This window comes from Megalops cyprinoides, chromosome 6, assembly GCF_013368585.1.
Source record: "Megalops cyprinoides isolate fMegCyp1 chromosome 6, fMegCyp1.pri, whole genome shotgun sequence".
NCBI classification, from domain to species: Eukaryota; Metazoa; Chordata; class Actinopteri; order Elopiformes; family Megalopidae; genus Megalops; species Megalops cyprinoides.
The window spans coordinates 13,393,987-13,413,206 of record NC_050588.1 but is presented as its reverse complement, the minus strand read 5'-3'; the positions used below and the strand labels follow the sequence as shown (position 1 = coordinate 13,413,206).

The 19,220-nt window shown below is 41.3% G+C and overlaps 1 protein-coding gene across 1 annotated transcript; it reads left to right on the top strand.

The window, feature by feature from the left end:
- Positions 1 to 8,536: 8,536 nt before the first annotated feature.
- Positions 8,537 to 17,884, top strand: optc (opticin). Its single transcript, XM_036532177.1, has 7 exons — positions 8,537 to 8,607; positions 12,592 to 12,781; positions 13,187 to 13,361; positions 14,194 to 14,352; positions 15,572 to 15,774; positions 16,608 to 16,703; positions 17,708 to 17,884. The coding sequence occupies exons 2-7, from the start codon at positions 12,593 to 12,595 to the stop codon at positions 17,876 to 17,878; spliced, it is 993 nt and encodes a 330-aa protein (XP_036388070.1). The 5' UTR covers positions 8,537 to 8,607; position 12,592; the 3' UTR covers positions 17,879 to 17,884.
- The last annotated feature ends 1,336 nt before the right edge of the window (positions 17,885 to 19,220 follow it).

The following is a 19,220-nucleotide window of genomic DNA, read 5'->3' as shown; positions in this document are numbered from 1 at the left end:
ATGCAGTTTGTCGCCCCGCTGTGAGGGGTGCAGTAAGGCCTGGTACTGGTGGAAGCCGGAAGGATAATGCTCGGCGAACTGCCAAGATGGCGTAGCACCTAGTCAGTTGGAGAGGCGCGTAAAATTGAATTAGCTAGCTGGCCATGTACCACTTATATAGCCAGCCAGCGAGACCCTGCAGTTTATGATGAACATTAAAAGTCTAAACACGGTGCCTTTGGTGTTACATGTAAGTGCTACGTGTATAGACGTTAAGGAGAGCAATATAAAATAAAAGACCATAGTGCAAAACCCCATCGTGTCATTGTTAACAAACAAACTGTAAAGTTAATTTGAACTGAAGCTAAATGGCAATCTAGCACTTGTACCATATAGCTAACGTAATCTGGATGATGATTAACCGGTAAGGCTAACTTGAGGCTGCAGCTAATTAGCGGCTGTGGCAACTGCGGGAAACTTTTGTGGGATGTTGTTGTGGAACGCTTAAGTAGGCCTACCTCTTAGGGTCATCGGCCAAAGAGAACGTTCTTTTACCCCCATCTTTAGTCCTGATCCTGAGCCTTGCAGGGTACAGGAGGGACGACTTGAGACCCAGACTGTACAGCTCTGCCATTACCTCTCGGTACTGAATGCGTTCCCGAGGGGGAAAACAGAAACATGTATGTTTGTGAGGCATGATGGTATCTCAGTCATCTGTAATTAGGCACATGATCCAAATGATGGTTTTGCTTTCAGACTCACAGACTGCATTTTTAACAGTGAGGTTAAATGATGGGAATTGTATTTGAAGCCTCCCTCGCAGCATAGGATTGTTTCATAAAGCATGCCACTGAAGGGTGGAAAAAAGAACTTGTGGTTCGTTGCAATCGAAAAGATTATACAACTGCCATTGAACGTGAGGGTTTTACGTGGCCAAAGCAAGTCAACTGTTCCAATTGGGATCAGCCTAGGTAATGTAATTGCAGAATGAGCTGTGAGCTGAGATTCCTTGCCATACCACAACAAAGACACAGGAAAAAAAAAAAAATTCGTAGCCCATACTTGTCAGAAGAGATCAGATTTAGATAAAATATGTCAGTCCTTCCACGTGATGTCCTGCTAGTGTTTTGGATTTTCTGCTCGTGGATCCTCTGGTTTTGACTCGGACTGCTCTGTACTACGATTTTGGATATCCTTCGATAAACACCTGGTTTGTCATCCCGGTCTGGGCCTGGGTCCTTCTACCTCAAAGCCTGACAAAATAGGTCTAACAATCCTTACTGTAACTGGATACTTCAGCGTCTGATTGGAATGGTCCACTGCCTTTGTTGACATAGAGGGCCCGCATTTTTAAAACAGCTCCTGTTCTGTAATCAAGGACTCCAGAATACTCTTATTACCTTTAGAAGCCAGTTTTATTTTGTTTTTAAGAATTTGTTAGCTCTCATAAATTGTGGTGTATTCGGAATTGTCAAAGTTGTCTTTCCATATACATAGATCTCAGCTGACTAGTTTATCATGTTTTGGTTTTTATCCCAGTTTTATTAGAAGCAATTTGAATGGATTACTCTTAGATTACTTTCATTTTTTCATAAATTATTTTATTCTGAAGGTGTATTTATATCTAGTCTTTTATAGCAAATAAGTGATAAGTTTTGGTTTTCCATATGGAAATTAAATATATAGTAATGCACTGAGAAATATGTTGTTCAGTCAAACGTTATTAATACAAATATATCTAAATATATGAATGCACATCAGATTAATACTGCAAAATAGCAATAATTGACATATTTTAAATACATTTTTGAGCTGGAGCAACCAAAACATCTCCTTGATCAACTTGTTGGCATGTAAGGATCAGGAGAGGGCTATAAAAAGAAATCAAAGGCCTTACATATACCATGGACCATAGTAAAAACCATAATCAAGAAAATAATTAAATATGGCACCACCAGGATCTTGCCTCGATCAGGCCATTCTTCCAAGATGGATGATTATGCAACGAGGAAACTCATCAATGAGCTACAGGACTTTATGGCAAGGATTGGCCATGACACACACATTGCAACAATTTCATGTGTTCTTCACAATTCTGAGCTGTGGGGTAGTGTGGCAAGACGGAAACCTCTTCTCACGAAGAACAACATCCAGTCTCATCTGAATTATGCAAAAAGACACTGAATCTCCTGTTGCCATGTGGAAAAAGGTCTTGTTCTGATGAGGCTAAGGAAGAAAATTTTGACCCTAATTCCAAACAATATGTTTGGCACAAAGCCAACACAGCTCACCGGCCTAAGAACACAGTCCCTACTGTCAAGCATGGTGGTGGCAGCATTATGCTATGGGGCTGTTTCTTTTCAGCAGGGACAGGAGCTCTGGTGAGGATAGAGGAGAAATGAAGAATGGAAAGAAATGCGAAATATTTTAGAGAAAAACCTGCTACCCTCTGAAGAAAACAAAAAAAGTGGAAGATGGGGAAGAATTTCACCTTTCAGTACGACAGTGACCCGAAGCACACGACCAAATCCACAGTGGAGATGCTGAAAAAAGGACGATCCATGCCCTGACTTAGCCCCACTGAAAGTCTTTGGACTGACTGAAGAGAGCTGTTCATAAGTGGTCCCCTTGCAATTTAAGTGAACTGAAACACTACTGCACTACTGCAAAGTACAATGGGAGAAAATTGCAAAGTCAAGATGAAATTAATTTCATTTAATGGTGTGCAGACTTATGCACATTTTTAAATATGTTTTTGAAAAACCGAGACATTAGATTTTTTGCTGAGATATTGGCTAAAATGTATAAATAAAGCTAGAAAAGTCTGACTTTGATTGTTTTGTATGCATTTGGTGTGTGATTTTTTTTGTTTTAGTCTGGCACATACGCTGTTCTTTCATGTTACAGTAATTTCTTTTTTAAAACCATATTTCTATGTTAATTTATGAATATATTATGCCTTTTCAAATACGTAGTTATACCTTCGGCAGCTAGATCATCTACTTCTTTGCAGAAAGGCTATGTTATAGCTGCCAAAATGGCCAAAAAGGTTTACATTTGATCATTATTCACTGTTTGCTGGTATTTGGTTGTGCTGTCTTGAGCCCATCTGTAACATTTTTGCAGGTTGTATAGTTTGCATTCCTTCCTTCATTCCTTCTTTGTCTCTCTTTCCTCCCCTCCGCTGACTCACACATCGGGAATGACCTCACTTGACTCTTGCATATCTGTATTAATGGTATGAAAGTGTGAATTGTACAGGTTGTGCAGTTTCAGCAACAAGAGTAATCACTTAGCCCGGATGAATTACCTTCAGGCTTTTTCTGTGGAAAATGATTATTCCCAACAGGTGTCAACTAGTCTGAAATGTTAGGGCAACTACTACCAACAGGAAATACAGTATCATAGGTGTCTCCAAGATTTACAGAAGTTTATACTTGTTTTTGTGAGTGTATATAGCTGCATACACGTAAGTTGTTTTTCACACACTCATGGCTGATGTGGGTTTTTAATCATTTTCCACTTCTTATTCACATGAATGTGTGAACTCCTAAGCGCAACCTTCTGTCTTCCATCCCTGTCTTTCATCTATTACCTTTTATCCCTTCTGTTTCTCCCTCTTCATATCCTCCCCCCCCCCCCCCCCCCCTCCATATTTCCCGTGGGTCTGACAGTGTTCCCACAGAACTTCCAGGGGTCAGGCTGGAGGTTGAGTCTACGCATTGACTGACTGGGCAGCCTGGAGATGTGGTTGTTCAGGGACAGGCCAGGACAGCCAGGATCAGGGTCAGAGGTCAGTTCTTAGTTTATTCCTGCTAGGCAGTCCTGCCAGCCCTGCCTGGCACCACTGGGTACAGCTTCGAGACAACCATCTTGGCAACATATAAATGAGTGATATTTATGTAGCAGTAGACTCATCATTTACAGAGTTTAACAGCAGAAATGGGGCCCTCAGGAATGGGAAAAGTAAACCTTTTGGTATACGACATAGTGGGCCACATGTATCAACAGTGTATCAACAGTGTATACACACTAAAATTGTGCTGAGCACTTTTCTACACATAAAACGGTATTCATGAGAAGATACTTCCCTGGAAATCATGCATATCTCTGCGCATGGTCTTGAGGTGGCATACACATAAAAATTTGTAATTTGCAGATTGGCGACACCAAGAGGAACTAATGGTGATGCAAGAAAATGGGTCTTGTGTCAATCATTGATGAATGTTATCGCGCCAGGCCCGGCGCCAGGATGAAGTGACTGAGGGGGCAGTTAAAAATGGTGAGGGGGCAGATCTTTTTATGTAGTAAAACAGTAGGTTATCATCCTGCTATGCCTATTTCTGCATTTTTTCATCAATAAAGTGGTTTTTGTACTAGATGCAAACAATTCCCCACCTTACCTTTTCCATGTGTTTGTGCATCATGGCTATAATATGAAATAGGAATATTTTGGGCAGATTGCCAGGTCACCACCTGAAATTGGTCTGGTGGTAGGTTTAATGGAATTCATTGATATAACCTGCAATAGCCTCTGAAAGGCTAAATAACACGAACACAAGATTACTGTTTCAAAGTCAAATAATACATTTATTTCACAGCAGTGGTGAAGCCAGTATTAAACTGAGTGTGCTCACACAATTTAGGGAATCGGAGCACTCTACAAGATGCAAAATAATAGAATTTATGAACGATTCTAACCACTGAATGACGACTGCTAAAATCAACAAAATAATAGCCAACAGCATCGGGGTTATTAAGTAAAAAAAAAAAAAGATGATCAGATCGTTTTGGTAGTCTTTCTGCTCATGCCATGCAGCTCTCTCTCTCTCTCCCTCCCTCTCTCGTTGACCAAAACTTCACTTCCCTGTGTCGTTCCAACAAGTATTCCAACATTTACAATATTTTTGTTGTTTTTGCTATGTTATAGGGTACATAAACCTCATCAACCACCTCCTCTATCTCCATGTCCGAAAAATTTCTTTTCTTACGTCCTGCCATTGATCCTCAACATCAATCTCTGCATTTCACTCAGATTTACCTGGGATCTTTCCATGCTAATTTGACTATTTAAAGGCATGTCTCGGTCCACAAGACAATTACGCATACAAAAACCTCCGTACACAAATCGTGTGCGTGCACATGGTCCTACGGCAAGTTGTACACAAAGATTGATGCATATGGCCCAGTATATTTCAGTCTGAAATGAAATACTCCATTGCTGGATGTTTGCAGCCATTAGTCAACAGGACAAGTCCCTCCCCCACAGGCCTGTTAGCCTTGTAAATATAACAAAAATGAATGATAATGCAGCATCTTTTTTTTGAGTAATACCACAACTTTTTTACAGAGAAAAAAGGAACATATGTGCAGAAAAAAATGAATGCGACCACTAATTTGTCATGTATCACTTGTAGGAAATTGTATAGCAAAAAAGCTTTGTCATAGACTATATGGCGTCATCCCTTGTAAGCAGGGAGGAAAACATCTCTTGTCTCAGCCCTCAGCAGCTGAAGCCCAGCTGCACAAAATTTAATTTAGATTAATGTAAATATTTCAGAATGTTGGGTCAGCGTCATCCTCTTACTTGATTGAATACTGACATAAAACTCTCAACATTTTGCCATAAACACACCTGCTTTCTTTTGTGGCTTTTTGTGCAACTCAACTATTAGTTCCACAGCCATATTTTCTGGCTCCTTGGAGGTCAGAGACATCTGAAGGGTTGATTAGTGCTTGGCAGGCAGTGAGTGGCATTCAAGGTTCTCTTATGACCTGTGATGCAGGGTTTAGACCCACTCAGTTTCTTTCCCACAGATCTGAGCAGAGCACTTACGTCAATCCTCTGACCCCTCCACTGGACACATAGTGCCATGCCAGATATGGGGGTGGGGGGAAACACTTGCTCTGGCTGAGCTGCCCACGTACGAGGGTCCTTCAGACCAAATCTCTCATCCACTTCTCTGTTAATGCTGTTCTGCAGAGAGGGGCCTTATGTGTGCAATCTCATCTAAGTATATATCCAACAAGCTGTGAAAAGCCCTTTTTTCTGATGAAGTATTCATATCAGAACATTACCAAGTAACACATGCAACAGGCAGATGGTCTTCATCACAGTTTGAATTCCCAGTAAAACGAATGGAAAAGATTTCATGGAACTGCAGGGGAAAGAACCATTGACTCTCTTGGGGCTAGCTTCACAAAGGAGTGATAAATATATCAGATGATAATTCAGCAAAGCTGTATCCAGAACTCAAAATCACCTTTCCACTAATAACCACAACTGAAAATGAACACTTCATCTATAGTAACTTCAGAACATTCCACCTCCAAGCTCATTCATCTTTTGAAAATGTATTACTACTTTGTGAATCTTCTCCTTAATATGATATATACATTAATAAGCCTAAAAAAAGTGTGGTCATAAGCAATGTAGTTATTTTTCTTTTTTTCCCCCAAGCAATCCATTTCCCTGGAGTTCTAAAGAATATGGACGGAACCAAGTCTGCCTTTTCTGATCAGGCCCATTACTTTTCATATGGGGTCAGGCGTGTGTCGATTGTGCGAACAGCATCCATGGCAGTCCAGTCTCTGGAGGACAGAGAGGAGGGAGAATGAGAAACCAGCAAGGATCTCAGAGTCATTATGAAAGGAATGTTTCCCATCTGTGTCAAGTCTCACAGGAGAGGGATTGTGTATGGGTAAGCAGGCAAAAAAAAAAAAAAAAAAAGTGTTCTGCTAGGGAGACGGATGAAGCATTTGTAATTGCTCCGAGACCAAGGACAGGCTGAGGCAGGTGGTCAAATGCAAAGGCTGCTGTAGTTTTATATAGACGTGGCTATTTATTTCAGATTAAACAGAAGCAGAATTTAATTGGACCCCTGGCACGAGAACGCAAATGAAGGTCAATGACGGCTGGCTAAAAGGCACAGATGATTGTGTTTGTGCTCTCAGCATGTTAGCCTGCTCACTTGCTCAGCAGTGATTGAATGCTGGAAACTGCAATGTGACAGATTATAGAGGTGTTCTTTCCTGTACAACCAGTCTTCTTGGAAAGGTTCATCCAGGAGCCACTGAGCAAACAAATATATGAGTAGACAGCACAAGCATCTGTTTGTTGCATATATTTTGCATAAGACATCGTATTTCTAAAGTTTCCTGTGTTATGGTATTAGTTGCATGCTGTACATTGAAGTTTTAAGACACAAATTTGAATCGGATCACAAATGTTGAACATCCATACTTCTAGAATTTGCTGTGTATGATGATTTAGAATTGAGCTTTTTTTTTTGTTTTGTTTTTTTCTTTTAGATGTGATTGTGGATGTGTTTCCTTGCTTTGGAATTCTGTGTTTTCCAGGATTTGAAGCATTAATGTAAAGATATCACAGTTCACATGTCTCAGTTTATCCATTCAATCATTTTTTGTGACCACAAGTCCAAAGCCTTACATTTAAATCACTTACATCATCATATTTGATTGACATTGTCTGTATGTTAACCCCTGAATTATAAATTGATGTTCAAGGATTTCCTTGAGGGATGCAAAAAGCAACATGCAGAACTTTTGAACTTAAAAAAGACCATGTTTCCAAGAAGTAAAGAACATTTCACAAGAATAAGTGATGATTACGGGTAACTCACTTCTTTCCCAGGTATTGATTTTGTGTTTTCTTAATGATATTTGTGCATCGCTTCCTAATTTAACCTGAAACAATGGACAGCTGTCCCAGCTGCAGGGTGATTTTTTGGGAATGAGTAGTGTGTGCTTTTCCCACGCTTAAAAAGGGATAAATTAAATTTTCCTAATTTATTCTCTTTTCTTTCAGACTGTAACAGGATGGGCACTAGTTATGGCTTCTTCATTCTTAATGTCTGTATATGTTGTGGATAAAGGCCTTTTCAGGCCTTTAACATCTGTGAATACGAAATAGTAGCATCATAAGCAGTACAGTCAAAAAAGTTCATAAAAGTTCACTGGGCATTCTATCTGCCCAGTGCTGGCCAGAAGCAGATGGGCTCCCCCTCTGAGCCAGGTTCTGCTCAAGGTTTCTTCCTGTCAATTAAGGAGTTTTTCCTTGCCACTGTTGCTGTAGGCTTGCTCTCAGGGGGTCTCAGGCCTGGGAACAATGTAAAGCTGCTTTGTGACAGCTCGTGTTGTAAAAAGATCTATACAAATAAAATTGAATTGAATTGAATTGAATAGAAGTTTAAGGAATGCCAATGGGCCCTGTTATTAAACGACTACAAATGAAAGTGTCTTGCATTGTGTGATACACATAAATAACACCAGGTCTACTCTGAGGCATCCACAACATCTCATTTGTGGAGTGTCGTGCGGGGGAATCAAGTGGCTGAGAGTTAAACACCAAAAGGGTAAATTACTGTCAGCTGAGTAAACATAGATCCGCTGAATCCTAACCACCACCCCCTACACACGCACACACACACACACACACACACACACAACTCCCCCTTACCTTTCCTAATGATGGCCAAAATAGCCCGCCTGTCTCACTGTCTCCGGAACTTACCATTAGGGGTCCAGTCCGCAAGACGCCTTCCCAAGAGAGCTTCACCAGCTAAGGAAGGTGAAAAAAGCAGACGGAAGAAACTGAAAAAAAAAGAGGTATGTTGTTTTTCTTTATCTTCAGCAACACCCAACACTCAGCAGTGATAATTCTTATTCATGCTGCTAATGAATCTTTTCTTTTGCAGAAAGAGAAAATGAAAGGGGCTGCTGGGCCTTAATAAATCACAGTTTCCTTTGTCAGTGCTAAGGAATGTGGGAATTTGACAAAAGAATGCACTGAGACCATTTTTTAAAACGGCACTGGCAGGCTTTGAAGAGCTCCATTGTGCAAACTTTGTGGCTTTAATTGCTTTCTTTAATTAGATTTCTGTTTCAAGTCTTCAGTCTTAAGAAATTAAAATTCCAGGAGTCTGCAAAATGTAAAAGTTTTTTCCACAGGAAAAATTAGTATGTGATTGTCCTTTTTCTGTAACTGAAGAGATTCAGAAGTCAATGAGGTATGTGATCAAAAAAATGTTGAATGCTTACCGGATTAGCTTATTCAGTGAAATACATGTTTGCTGAATTTTTTATCATTGCCCTTATACATGGAGTTCATTCTAATATTTTATTATTTTTACTAGGTTCTAGTACTAGTTTTTTGAGTGCCTTTGTGTAATGGCAGTACAGACAAAGTTTGCCACTCACAGACTCACGTGAGCTTCCCAAGCAAACATTCCACTTTTCTGCATACTATGCCACACTTTGTTAAGGTAGTAACACACAGGTGTGATGGCTGAATGACTGTGATGCTTAAACCTGTCTTAATTTCCTTGCTGGATCTGTGGGTCACTCACAGGAAAGCCCAGTTTTTGGTGGGGTTAAATCACTTAACTTAAAAGAGACAGGTTGGGGTTCAGCCTATCTTTTTTGGAACCCAATGAAGATTTCCATTTTCTCATGGGTCCTTTAAATTTTTATTTGGACGGGCATACAATCTTGACTAGGCTGTAAAATGGAGGCTGCAGAATTGTGTATCAAAACAGTGCCAGATCCTCAGTCTGTTGCTCATGTTTGACTTCTTTTTCTAAAGAGCAAGCAGACAAGTGAGGAAACAGCTGAATGTGTATACCCTTTAACTGTTAACAAAGGTGTCTCCAGCTGTCATTGTATAAAGCTGAAAAGACAGTCAGAAGTCATTTCTAAAGGTCAGGCATACAAAATGCACCGCTCCTTCCAAAAAAAAAAAAAAAAAACACTTCTAGTGAAAAAACAGAAACATTCATAGGCAACAGACTCTTTGTGCCTATGAATAAAATTCCTGGAATTCACACATTCAAAATCACTGCAAAAAAGGGTACTCCAGGGTCATGAATGAATCCCCTTTGCACCATTTGAATTAGCATGCATATCATTTTTTAATGCGTTTCCTCATTAGAATATCTGCCAAAGGCATAATAAGAAAAAATAAATAATAATACTGGAGAAAACTAGGAGTTGTAACATATGAATTATAAGAATTACTCTTTTCTAATAAGGCAATACACTATCAATTTTAAATTGGATTATCTTTAAATGAAAACGTAATATTTTGGGTGCAGCTCTAGGATGGTAGGTATGCCAATGAATATTAATTTAAATTAAGTTTTTAAGTTACATGAAATAACATCAGATGAGCATAGTTTTGGTGCACATTTAGCACTACAAATGGAATCATTAAAGGAATGTGAAATATAGATAATTCTCCAAAGATCAGCCCTCGGCAGCCCAGCCATTGCATCTGATTGATATCTCCAATTAGTGAACAATATCGAACAACACTGACAAAATCAAAAGCCCTGTCATATATTTCACTATTTATAGATTAAATCACAGACAACCCCTATTTTACAATGATATGGTTTATGGCAATCCGTGTTTATGGCATCTGTAAAAATCTGTCACAGTTTTGAAAGATTTCAGGAGCTGAAAGGCTATCCTACACAGGCAGCACACATTTGTCAGTGTTCTACTGTTGTGCTGTTGCTATGGGTTCATAAAAGCATGGATTGATGATCAAACTCATTGTGTCCCTAGGAGTGTCGCAGTAATACAGGCTAAAGCAAAAAGTTTGAGCAGAAAAAATAAAGGTCTGGTAAGAGCTCCCAAGAAGTTGTTTACTGTCTGTTTGCATTCAGTGAACCCATGAGGGGTAGCTGAAGAGTTACTTATTTCTGGGTGTGCTGTCTCACTAATTCATCATTGGTCTGAAGATTTGCTTTTCTCCATGTCCAGACATTCCTAACCCTTTATGCAGTGGTACCAACACTGAACATTTATACAGTGTTTTATATGTGTGATTATATAATCCGTGCTATTATTCATACCACATTCATACATTATGAATATTTTACTTATATTTAATGTATTTACTTCCCATTTTTCATGAAGATATTGCATTGTATTGTTGAAGAGGGGACCCCTTTTATTCATTTAATTGCCTGATACTCTTGTAGAGATACACTTTGCATCTGCATTTGAATAACTGTAAAGAATACAAATAGCAAATACGCGTCCACAATGTATCAGGCAGCAGAAAGCCATCCTAAAAAAGACAAATCCCAAAATAAATCCATTAGAAATCATGATTATAAACATTAATATTATCAGTATGACCGAAATGGCCAATAGGTGTGATAAATGGCAGGTTACATCGTAATTAAATTGGAGAGCCCAGCTTGAGCATAGGTACGTCTTCAAACAGATACAGCTATTTTTGAAGTGAAATGTGGTGGCCTTAGCTGAGAATGACTGGGCAGTCATCATGGACAGACAGACAGAGGACCAGAGGAGGAGGGCCTGAGCTAGGCTATAGTGGGCTAGTGTAAAGATTGTAAGTAAGTGGCAGCAGTATATATGCTGTGGATGACAATTAACAAGCACTGGGAGGGAGATGAGGCGACAGGTTACCAAGAAGTATGCAGGGACAGAATAGACAAGTTCTGGCTGAGTTTGGCCAATTGGATGGGTCCGATGCCCAGGTCAGACAGGAGAGAGTGTTAACATTCCGGAGAGGATAGACCTAATGCAGGGACTAGTAGGTAAATAGAGTAGGTGGTGAGAAACTGTTTGTCCTTATGTTGCCATGAAGAAATGGCATGCGAGCAGAGGTGGAAAACTCTGGCTTCAGAAAGTAAAAGTCCTGCCACGTTTTTGTTCCACCCATGCACTACACCAGCTGAATTTAATTAGCACAACTCTTCGGCCAGGTAGAGGAGCTAATTAGTGAAATCACCTTGTTTAGTAAATGGCTAGAACAAATGCATGGTAGGAGTTTTACTCTCTGAAGCCGGGGTTTTCCACCTCTGCATGCGAGTACAATGTTGGAAGTCATATTAGGTTCTTGGTAACATGGAAAATTTGGTGTTCTCTAGGGAGATGATGAGGTCCTGGGCTGGTAATGACTTGGCCATGAGGAAAAGCATGTCTGACTTAGATAAGTTCGGCTTCAGCTGACAGGTGGTCACCCAGAAGAAGATGCCTGCAGGGTATGATGAGACTCTTGAAAAGTCCTATGTACTGCGGAAAAAAGCATGACGTGACTGTCATCTGCATAACAGTTCTGTAAGGTCCCATGAGAGGCTGTGAGCGGCCTCAGTGATGGAGTCCAGGGAAAAGAGCAATGGACCAAGGACTAGGCCTGATCGTGAAAGGTTAGGCGGCAGCTTTGGAGCCTTTCCAAGAAACCAGGCGAGATTGATCTGGCAGGAAGAGGAAATATTCAAGAGATCCCCAGCTGTACGAGGGTAGACAGAATGATCGGGTGGTGTGCAGTGTCAAAGGCTGTAGACAGGTCAAGGAGCATAATCCATTAGGACACTGAGGATATGCATGCAATGTGGAACATCCAATCTCTAGGTACAGAATCCAGGCTCAAGGTGGTCCAGAAGATCACTTTTTAAAATAATTTGCATTTGAAGTCTGAAACATATATTTACTTCCCCTTTTTCATGAAGACATTAAATTTGTAGTCTATGTAATAATGCAAAATGCTTTACATTTTATTTGTCATTGCATTTGAAAGGATATCCTCCATCTCAGCTGTCCTTCATATCTCCTCAGGATGGCTCTGCTTCTTGCTCTCCCATTGGCTCTGAGCCTGCTGGGGTCCTGTCTGTGCGCCCCACCTGGAACTCTGGACGTTGATACCTTTGACCTGGAGAGTTATGACCTCAACGGGGAGCCCGACTGGGAGAACATTTTCCTCAACAACTACGGGGACGCATATGACTATGATGATCTCAATCAGCCGGTGAGAGACAGGACACAGAAACATTAGTGATGTAATTGGAGGGGAGGAATGTGTGTGTGTGTGTGTGTGTGTGTGTGTGTGTGTGTGTGTGTGTGTGTGTGTATACACACACACACACATATATGGCAGTGACAGCTATAACAGATTTGTTTAAACAAATCTAAACTATTTACCTAAACTCTTTGTTCCTCTACTCTCATTCCTGCTGTAATTCTGTAATTGCTATATTCTGTAATTCTGCAATTCTGTGATTGCTGTAACTGTTGCTCCCTCTCTTTAGCCTCTCCATATTCTCGTTCATACTCATGCTTTCTCTCTCTCACTTTCTCACAGTATGAAAATTATGATTTACTCATGTTATGATTAACTCATATGACAGAACCATCTTTGCATTTGCCCATGAAGCAGATTGAGGTAGGGACGGTAGCGCCCCCTCCCACTGTGCCTGCGCCGCCCCAAAACGTTCCACCCCCCGATTACGTGGAGGAGGTGACTCTCCCCCCACGACCCACTCAGGCCCCGGCCCCGCCGAACCTGGATTTTGATGGACCGGGACTGTTCGGACCTGAGACTGGACTGGGTTAGTGTGAGCGACGCATCAAATGATATTGTGATACTTTCTCAGGATATGCATTGACGCTACCCAGCAGATGTAATGCTGCCATTTATTGTTGGCTTAATGTTAATGCAGATTACTTTATGTTATTGTTATCAATTGTCTGTGCTGAATGAATGCTAGATGTTTTAGGCATCAATTTGTTTCATGAAAAAGGAATAGGCTGGGTGTGCTTCTGTCCTTTAAGGGTTATTTAGCTAGTCTGTGTTTGCTTAATGCGTTCTCTGGGATCAAGCATTCAGTGAAGGGTAGATTAGATATACATGTATGGTGTTTATCTGGAAGGACATCCCCAGGTGCCCTTTGAGGGTTTTAGTTTATTCTAGGCATGCCTGTGTGTCTTTTCTGGTGTGTTGGGCATGTCTGTGTGTCCTTCCTGGTGTGTTAGGTGTGTCTGTGTGTCCTTCCTGGTGTGTTAGGTGTGCCTGTGTGTCCTTCCTGGTGCGTTAGGCGTGTCTGTGTGTCTTTCCTGGTATGTTAGGCATGTCTGTGTGTCCTTCCTGGTGTGTTAGGTGTGTCTGTGTGTCCTTCCTGGTGCGTTAGGCATGTCTGTGTGTCCTTCCTGGTGCGTTAGGTGTGTCTGTGTGTCCTTCCTGGTGCGTTAGGCATGTCTGTGTGTCCTTCCTGGTGCGTTAGGCGTGTCTGTGTGTCCTTCCTGGTGCGTTAGGTGTGTCTGTGTGTCCTTCCTGGTGCGTTAGGCATGTCTGTGTGTCCTTCCTGGTGCGTTAGGCATGTCTGTGTGTCCTTCCTGCTGGGTGAAGCCTGTTTGTGGATCCATCTGTGTGTCCCTGCGCAGGATTGCCCACCTGCTTGCTGTGTGTGTGCATCAGCACCAGCGTGTACTGTGACGACTCTGATATTGACCAGATCCCACCCCTGCCCAAGGAAACCACCTACTTCTATGCCCGCTTCAACAAAATCAAGCACATCACAGCCAGGGACTTTGTCAACATGAGTAAGGCCTGTGTGTGAGTGTGTGTGTGAGTGTGTGTGTGTGTGTGTGTGAGAGAGAGAGAGAGTGAGAGAGAGACAGAGAGAGTGAGTGAGAGTGTTTGTGTGTCTGGGGTGGCTGGGGTAGTGGTGGTGGTGGCCTGCATTCAAACACTTAACGAGTGAATGAATGGCTAATGTAACTTGTATTTTGCTATTTTAGAAAGTTGCTATTTTATTTAGCAGTTAAAGTAAACCAATTTTGTTACTATGATGAAATAGATTTGTTCAAAAGAAAAGGGTAGGACAATTGAATTCACATCTGGCTCAACAAAACCTAATTGGATCACCTAATTTATTTAAATAAGTAAGCAAATTGCATTGGAAAACAAACTGGAAAGGGGTTTAGTTAGGAGGAGACAATTAAAATGATTATTATGAAAAATCAAGTTCAAGTTCAAAGTTTATTGTCATATGCACAGTAAAGAAACAAGTTCCCTGTACAATTAAATTCCTCATTTGCCTTCCACTTATGAATAACGTTAAGAGTAAGAAGTACAATTCAGTAAGAAAATACAAGAATTTAAATGAACTACAGAGAATTTAGTTCAAATGCCTCCTTTCATTTGTTTCATTAAAAATGTTTTCAGTGATACAAATGTTGATTGAAAAATACAGATCTCAACACTAACCTTTTCATTTAAAATTGGACATCTATATGAAAAGAATTAGTGTGCTCTTAATAATTTGTATGATTTTTAGCTACATTGTATATGTTTACTATATGTCTACTGCTGTATTTATATTTGTTTTCTTTCATATAGATTTGCTTTTGTCTCTTCAATAGTTTACTTGTGATGGAGTAATTATGAAGGAATTATTTCACAAACAGTTTAAACAAAAGAAAACTTTTGAAATATTTTGAATCAGTCTCAGTCAACGTCAGTGTATTTCAGAAGATTCATTACAGATGTTGCAGGCTTATCCTTAACACAAACTGATTACAGGATACCTGGTATTTCCTTGAAATTGCTTTGAGAATGCTGATATGCCTCTGGAATAACCAGGAACGGAACCACTGGGTTGTCAAAATACATCCTGCATTACTTTTGACTGACTGGACATATGGATTGCGATTGCTTGGAGCATACAAAGCAGATGTGGTCCATATGTTCGTGATATAAAAATCCGTACGTGTGCGGGTCATTCCTGCACGCATGTCACGGGGGCCACCTTCATTACAGATAAGCTGAAGAGGATTGACCTGACTGGGAATCAGATCTCACTTATCGATCAGGATGCGTTCCGCTCGTTACCAGAGCTTGAGGACCTGCTGCTGCCCGACAATCAGTTGCAGGGCCTGCCCGAGCTGCCCGCCACCTTGAGACACATCGACGCCAAGAACAATCAGCTGAAAAGCACTGGTGTCCACCAGGATGCCTTCAAGGTGAGGAACGGGGGCAGGATTAATTCCGTGGGTTGGGGGGGATTCCTGGAGGCCCCCTGAGTGTGTAGGTCGGAATAACCTGCTGACCTATAAAAGTCAAGCGGGAGGGGGAATGTGTATGTGGGGGGGGGGGCAGAAAGGCAGGGGATGAGCAGAAAATGGCGCAGACTCTGACCCTCAAGGCCATCACACCCTCGAGGGCAGTATTTCACCCTGAGAGGCTCCAGTAATGACACGGCCATATGAATGGCCTGTGTAATGTGTGCGGACTTGTAAATGGGGTGGGCTGCCCGGGATAAGGGCTAATAAATAATGTGAGCTCATTTTCCCACATCTCCTGTACATCTTCTCAAGCACGGACCCCACTGGGAGAGACGAGCTGAGCGTACGGGGCAAATTCTTTGACCGTGTCACTCACTCCCTCTCTCTCTACAGGGATCTCTCAGGATTTCACCGCTTAATTCAATCTAGCTCAGATGTCAACCTGGTTGACATTCCCATTTTTAACTGGCTGCTTAAGTGCAGGTGGCTGACCCCGATATTGACATACTACTTACCCCGACCACACTGAAATTATCACAACAGGGAGTATCAGGTGCTGACTGAGGGAGGAGGACCAGGTGAAGATCACGGGGTAGAATGTGATAATAACCAGAAGGGAAACGGTATCAATCCCAGTGATTCCCAGCTCAGATCAGCAGAAGTTAACCTACCAAATTAAGCCCTGCTTCAATTACAGTGTAGGTTTTTTCAAAGCAAGCCTGGGGAAATGGCTCCCCCTGTTGGTTTTTCTTTGTTACTGCATGTGTTCAAGTCTGTTATGTTTTGGGCAGGATATGACCAAACTGGAGTACTTGTACCTGTCCCATAACCAGCTGGATTATGTGCCCACCCCTCTGCCAGAGAGTCTGCGTGTACTCCATCTACAGGTACAGCTCTGTCCATGATTTTGATAGGGAGAACTTTGCATTAACATTTCTTAATTGTACTGGTGGGAAATAGTGGACTCTACTTGAAATTTTTGAAGTAGTTTCAACTAGTGTAGGCCTTTGTCTACCATAAATGTCTCTGAGAGAGGTGTTGTGCAGTGCTTTGCCTTGTGGATTCACCACTTGTCACTCACATATTTGGTTTCCAATACATTATTGATTACTTTAAAACCAGCTGGAATAAGTGAAATTAGTTCCCTTACAGATTTTCTCATTTTAGAGAAAAAGTGAATTTCTTAAGCAAGGTTTTTTCTGATGTAAATAAGACAAAGTTTTTTTGTTCTTATAATAAAAAATGCTTAAGAAAAAGCAAATGAATTTGTAGTTTTATCTTGCATTCACACTTAAATAAAACCACATTATCCTTTGCATTGTGCATGGGTATATGAGCTCTTTGCTAGGTGCTGCTGAAGAAGCTACATAAAAACTGGGATCTTTGTATTGTATTTCATGATAAAATGGAGGAAAAAGAACTGCCAGTATCTTAGTGACTTCATATGCTATCATGAGTGGTGACAGAGTGGTAAATACTTACAGTAACAGTGGAGGCAACAGTTGGATTTTCAGTACTTGTAAATCTCAGTAGGAATCACAGGTGGTGGTCAGGAGCTGGAAACAAATAAACCTGTTGCTCATTGCCCTGAACCTGTTTTTGATTGTTTTGTGTGACTAACAAATGTGCAAATTCAAACAAAGACTACTCATCAGCAGGTGGTTCCTTTTTTTACTTAATTTCCTCCAGCTACGTGGAGGCAATGCTACCGAATTGGGTGAAACCGAGTAAAAATGGAATTTAAACTAGCACACTTCTTACTGATGTAATCAAAACTAGTTTGCATGATTCTAAAGCTCATGGGCCTATGTTGGTCAAAGCGGTGACGTCAGCATTGTTTTTCGTCTGGCCCGTGCGTCCTCATGTATCCCATCACCTCCCCTCCTTCCAGTACAACAACATCCAGAGCCTGCACGAGGACACCTTCTGCAACCACCTCAACCCCAACTACCTGCGGCGCCCCCTGGAGGACATCAGGCTAGACGGCAACCCCATCATCCTCAGCCGTTTCGCCCAGGCCTACATCTGTCTGCCTCGTCTGCCCGTGGGACGCACGCACTGAGGGCGACGGGAAACAGGACAGGAACAGGACTGTTAGATCCACCCCCTGCCCGCCATATCTGAGTTACTAATAAGACTCAGGCCTGTTCCCACCTTCCTCTTTTAACAGATATGATGAACCAATGTGCACCGTCAACTGTATATCCTTCAGTCTTTGCAATACCACTCTGTGTAACTATATATTTTTATGCCACTGAAGAGTTCAACAGCAATTTGCTGTCATGTTGACACACAGAAACGGAATTCAGCTGTGTGCTCTCAATAATGAGGGTTTACAAATGTGTTCGCTATTTAAAGGAATAAAGGAATCATTGATGGCTGAGTACCTAAAATGAGAATCCTTTCTCCATTTGAAGCGATACCTACGCTGCAGTGTAAGCTCAGCCACTGTTAGTTTCTTTATTTCTTTATGATTATTGTATTTTAGAATATGTATTAATCTTAGAATTTGTGTTGTTTTAGTAGAGGTGGACATAGAGTTTCAGGCCACTTAAATTGTTCAAGGTTCGTCTGTATGATTAAAAATTAAGACACTGTGTCCATGCGTTTAGGTCATTCAGCTATAGTGCAATGTCAAAATCCCACCACATGTTGGCAGGCTTTCCACAGCTTTCAGCAATGCAGCTGTGGGCAATAACCCTCCTCTTCAGTGTGGTTCATTCTCACATTCAGTCCCTCTGACTCTCTCTCTCTCTCTCAGCCTATAAAACTGCATAGGAAGAGGCGTTTTTGTTTCTCCTAGTAAACTGAAGGCACATATGGGACTGGATCTCAGTAGTAAATCCTCTCATTTTCACGCCCCTCTCTCACAAACAACAGAAGGTCACAGACAGAGTTTACCCTGGAATAAAATGGTCTTCTCCTAGGCCTCAGAGATTGAGGATGGTTTTGTGTTTCGCCTTGGAAATGCCTAAAAAGTTCCTCCCTCCTTCTCTGTTCTTGGATTTCTCTCTGCCTCATTCTCTTTCTCCCTCTCCTGTTCTTTCCCATCTCTCTTGTCACTCCTGTTTTCTCTCCTGTCTTTCTCATGACTATGCCATTTGTCATACCCTAGCCTGGGTAAACTGTTCCAGGGACAATCTACAGGTTTGGGCACTGATTTATCTTTAAAATATATGCGTGTGCATGCACGTGTGCCTCGGTCTGTTTATGTGTAGTTGGATGGTGTGTGGGAGTCTAATTCCCTTTATCCAGTGAATCCGTTTTTTTTTTTGTGTCTTGATTACGGCAAGTCTGGTTCAGTCCGCTACTGTTAATTCAAAACTAAGCCGGGATTTTGACCCAGTAAATGGAAGGGTTAAATCTGCTCATGATGACGCTACCATGAATTGTATTAACCTTAT

Excerpts from the sequence above, each read along its gene's own strand:
- optc (XM_036532177.1), top strand. The coding sequence starts at position 12,593 with ATGGCTCTGCTTCTTGCTCTCCCATTGGCTCTGAGCCTGCTGGGGTCC. Across the intron at positions 13,362-14,193 it reads CGGACCTGAGACTGGACTGG|GATTGCCCACCTGCTTGCTG; the intron begins GTTAGTGTGAGC and ends GTCCCTGCGCAG. Across the intron at positions 15,775-16,607 it reads TCCACCAGGATGCCTTCAAG|GATATGACCAAACTGGAGTA; the intron begins GTGAGGAACGGG and ends TGTTTTGGGCAG.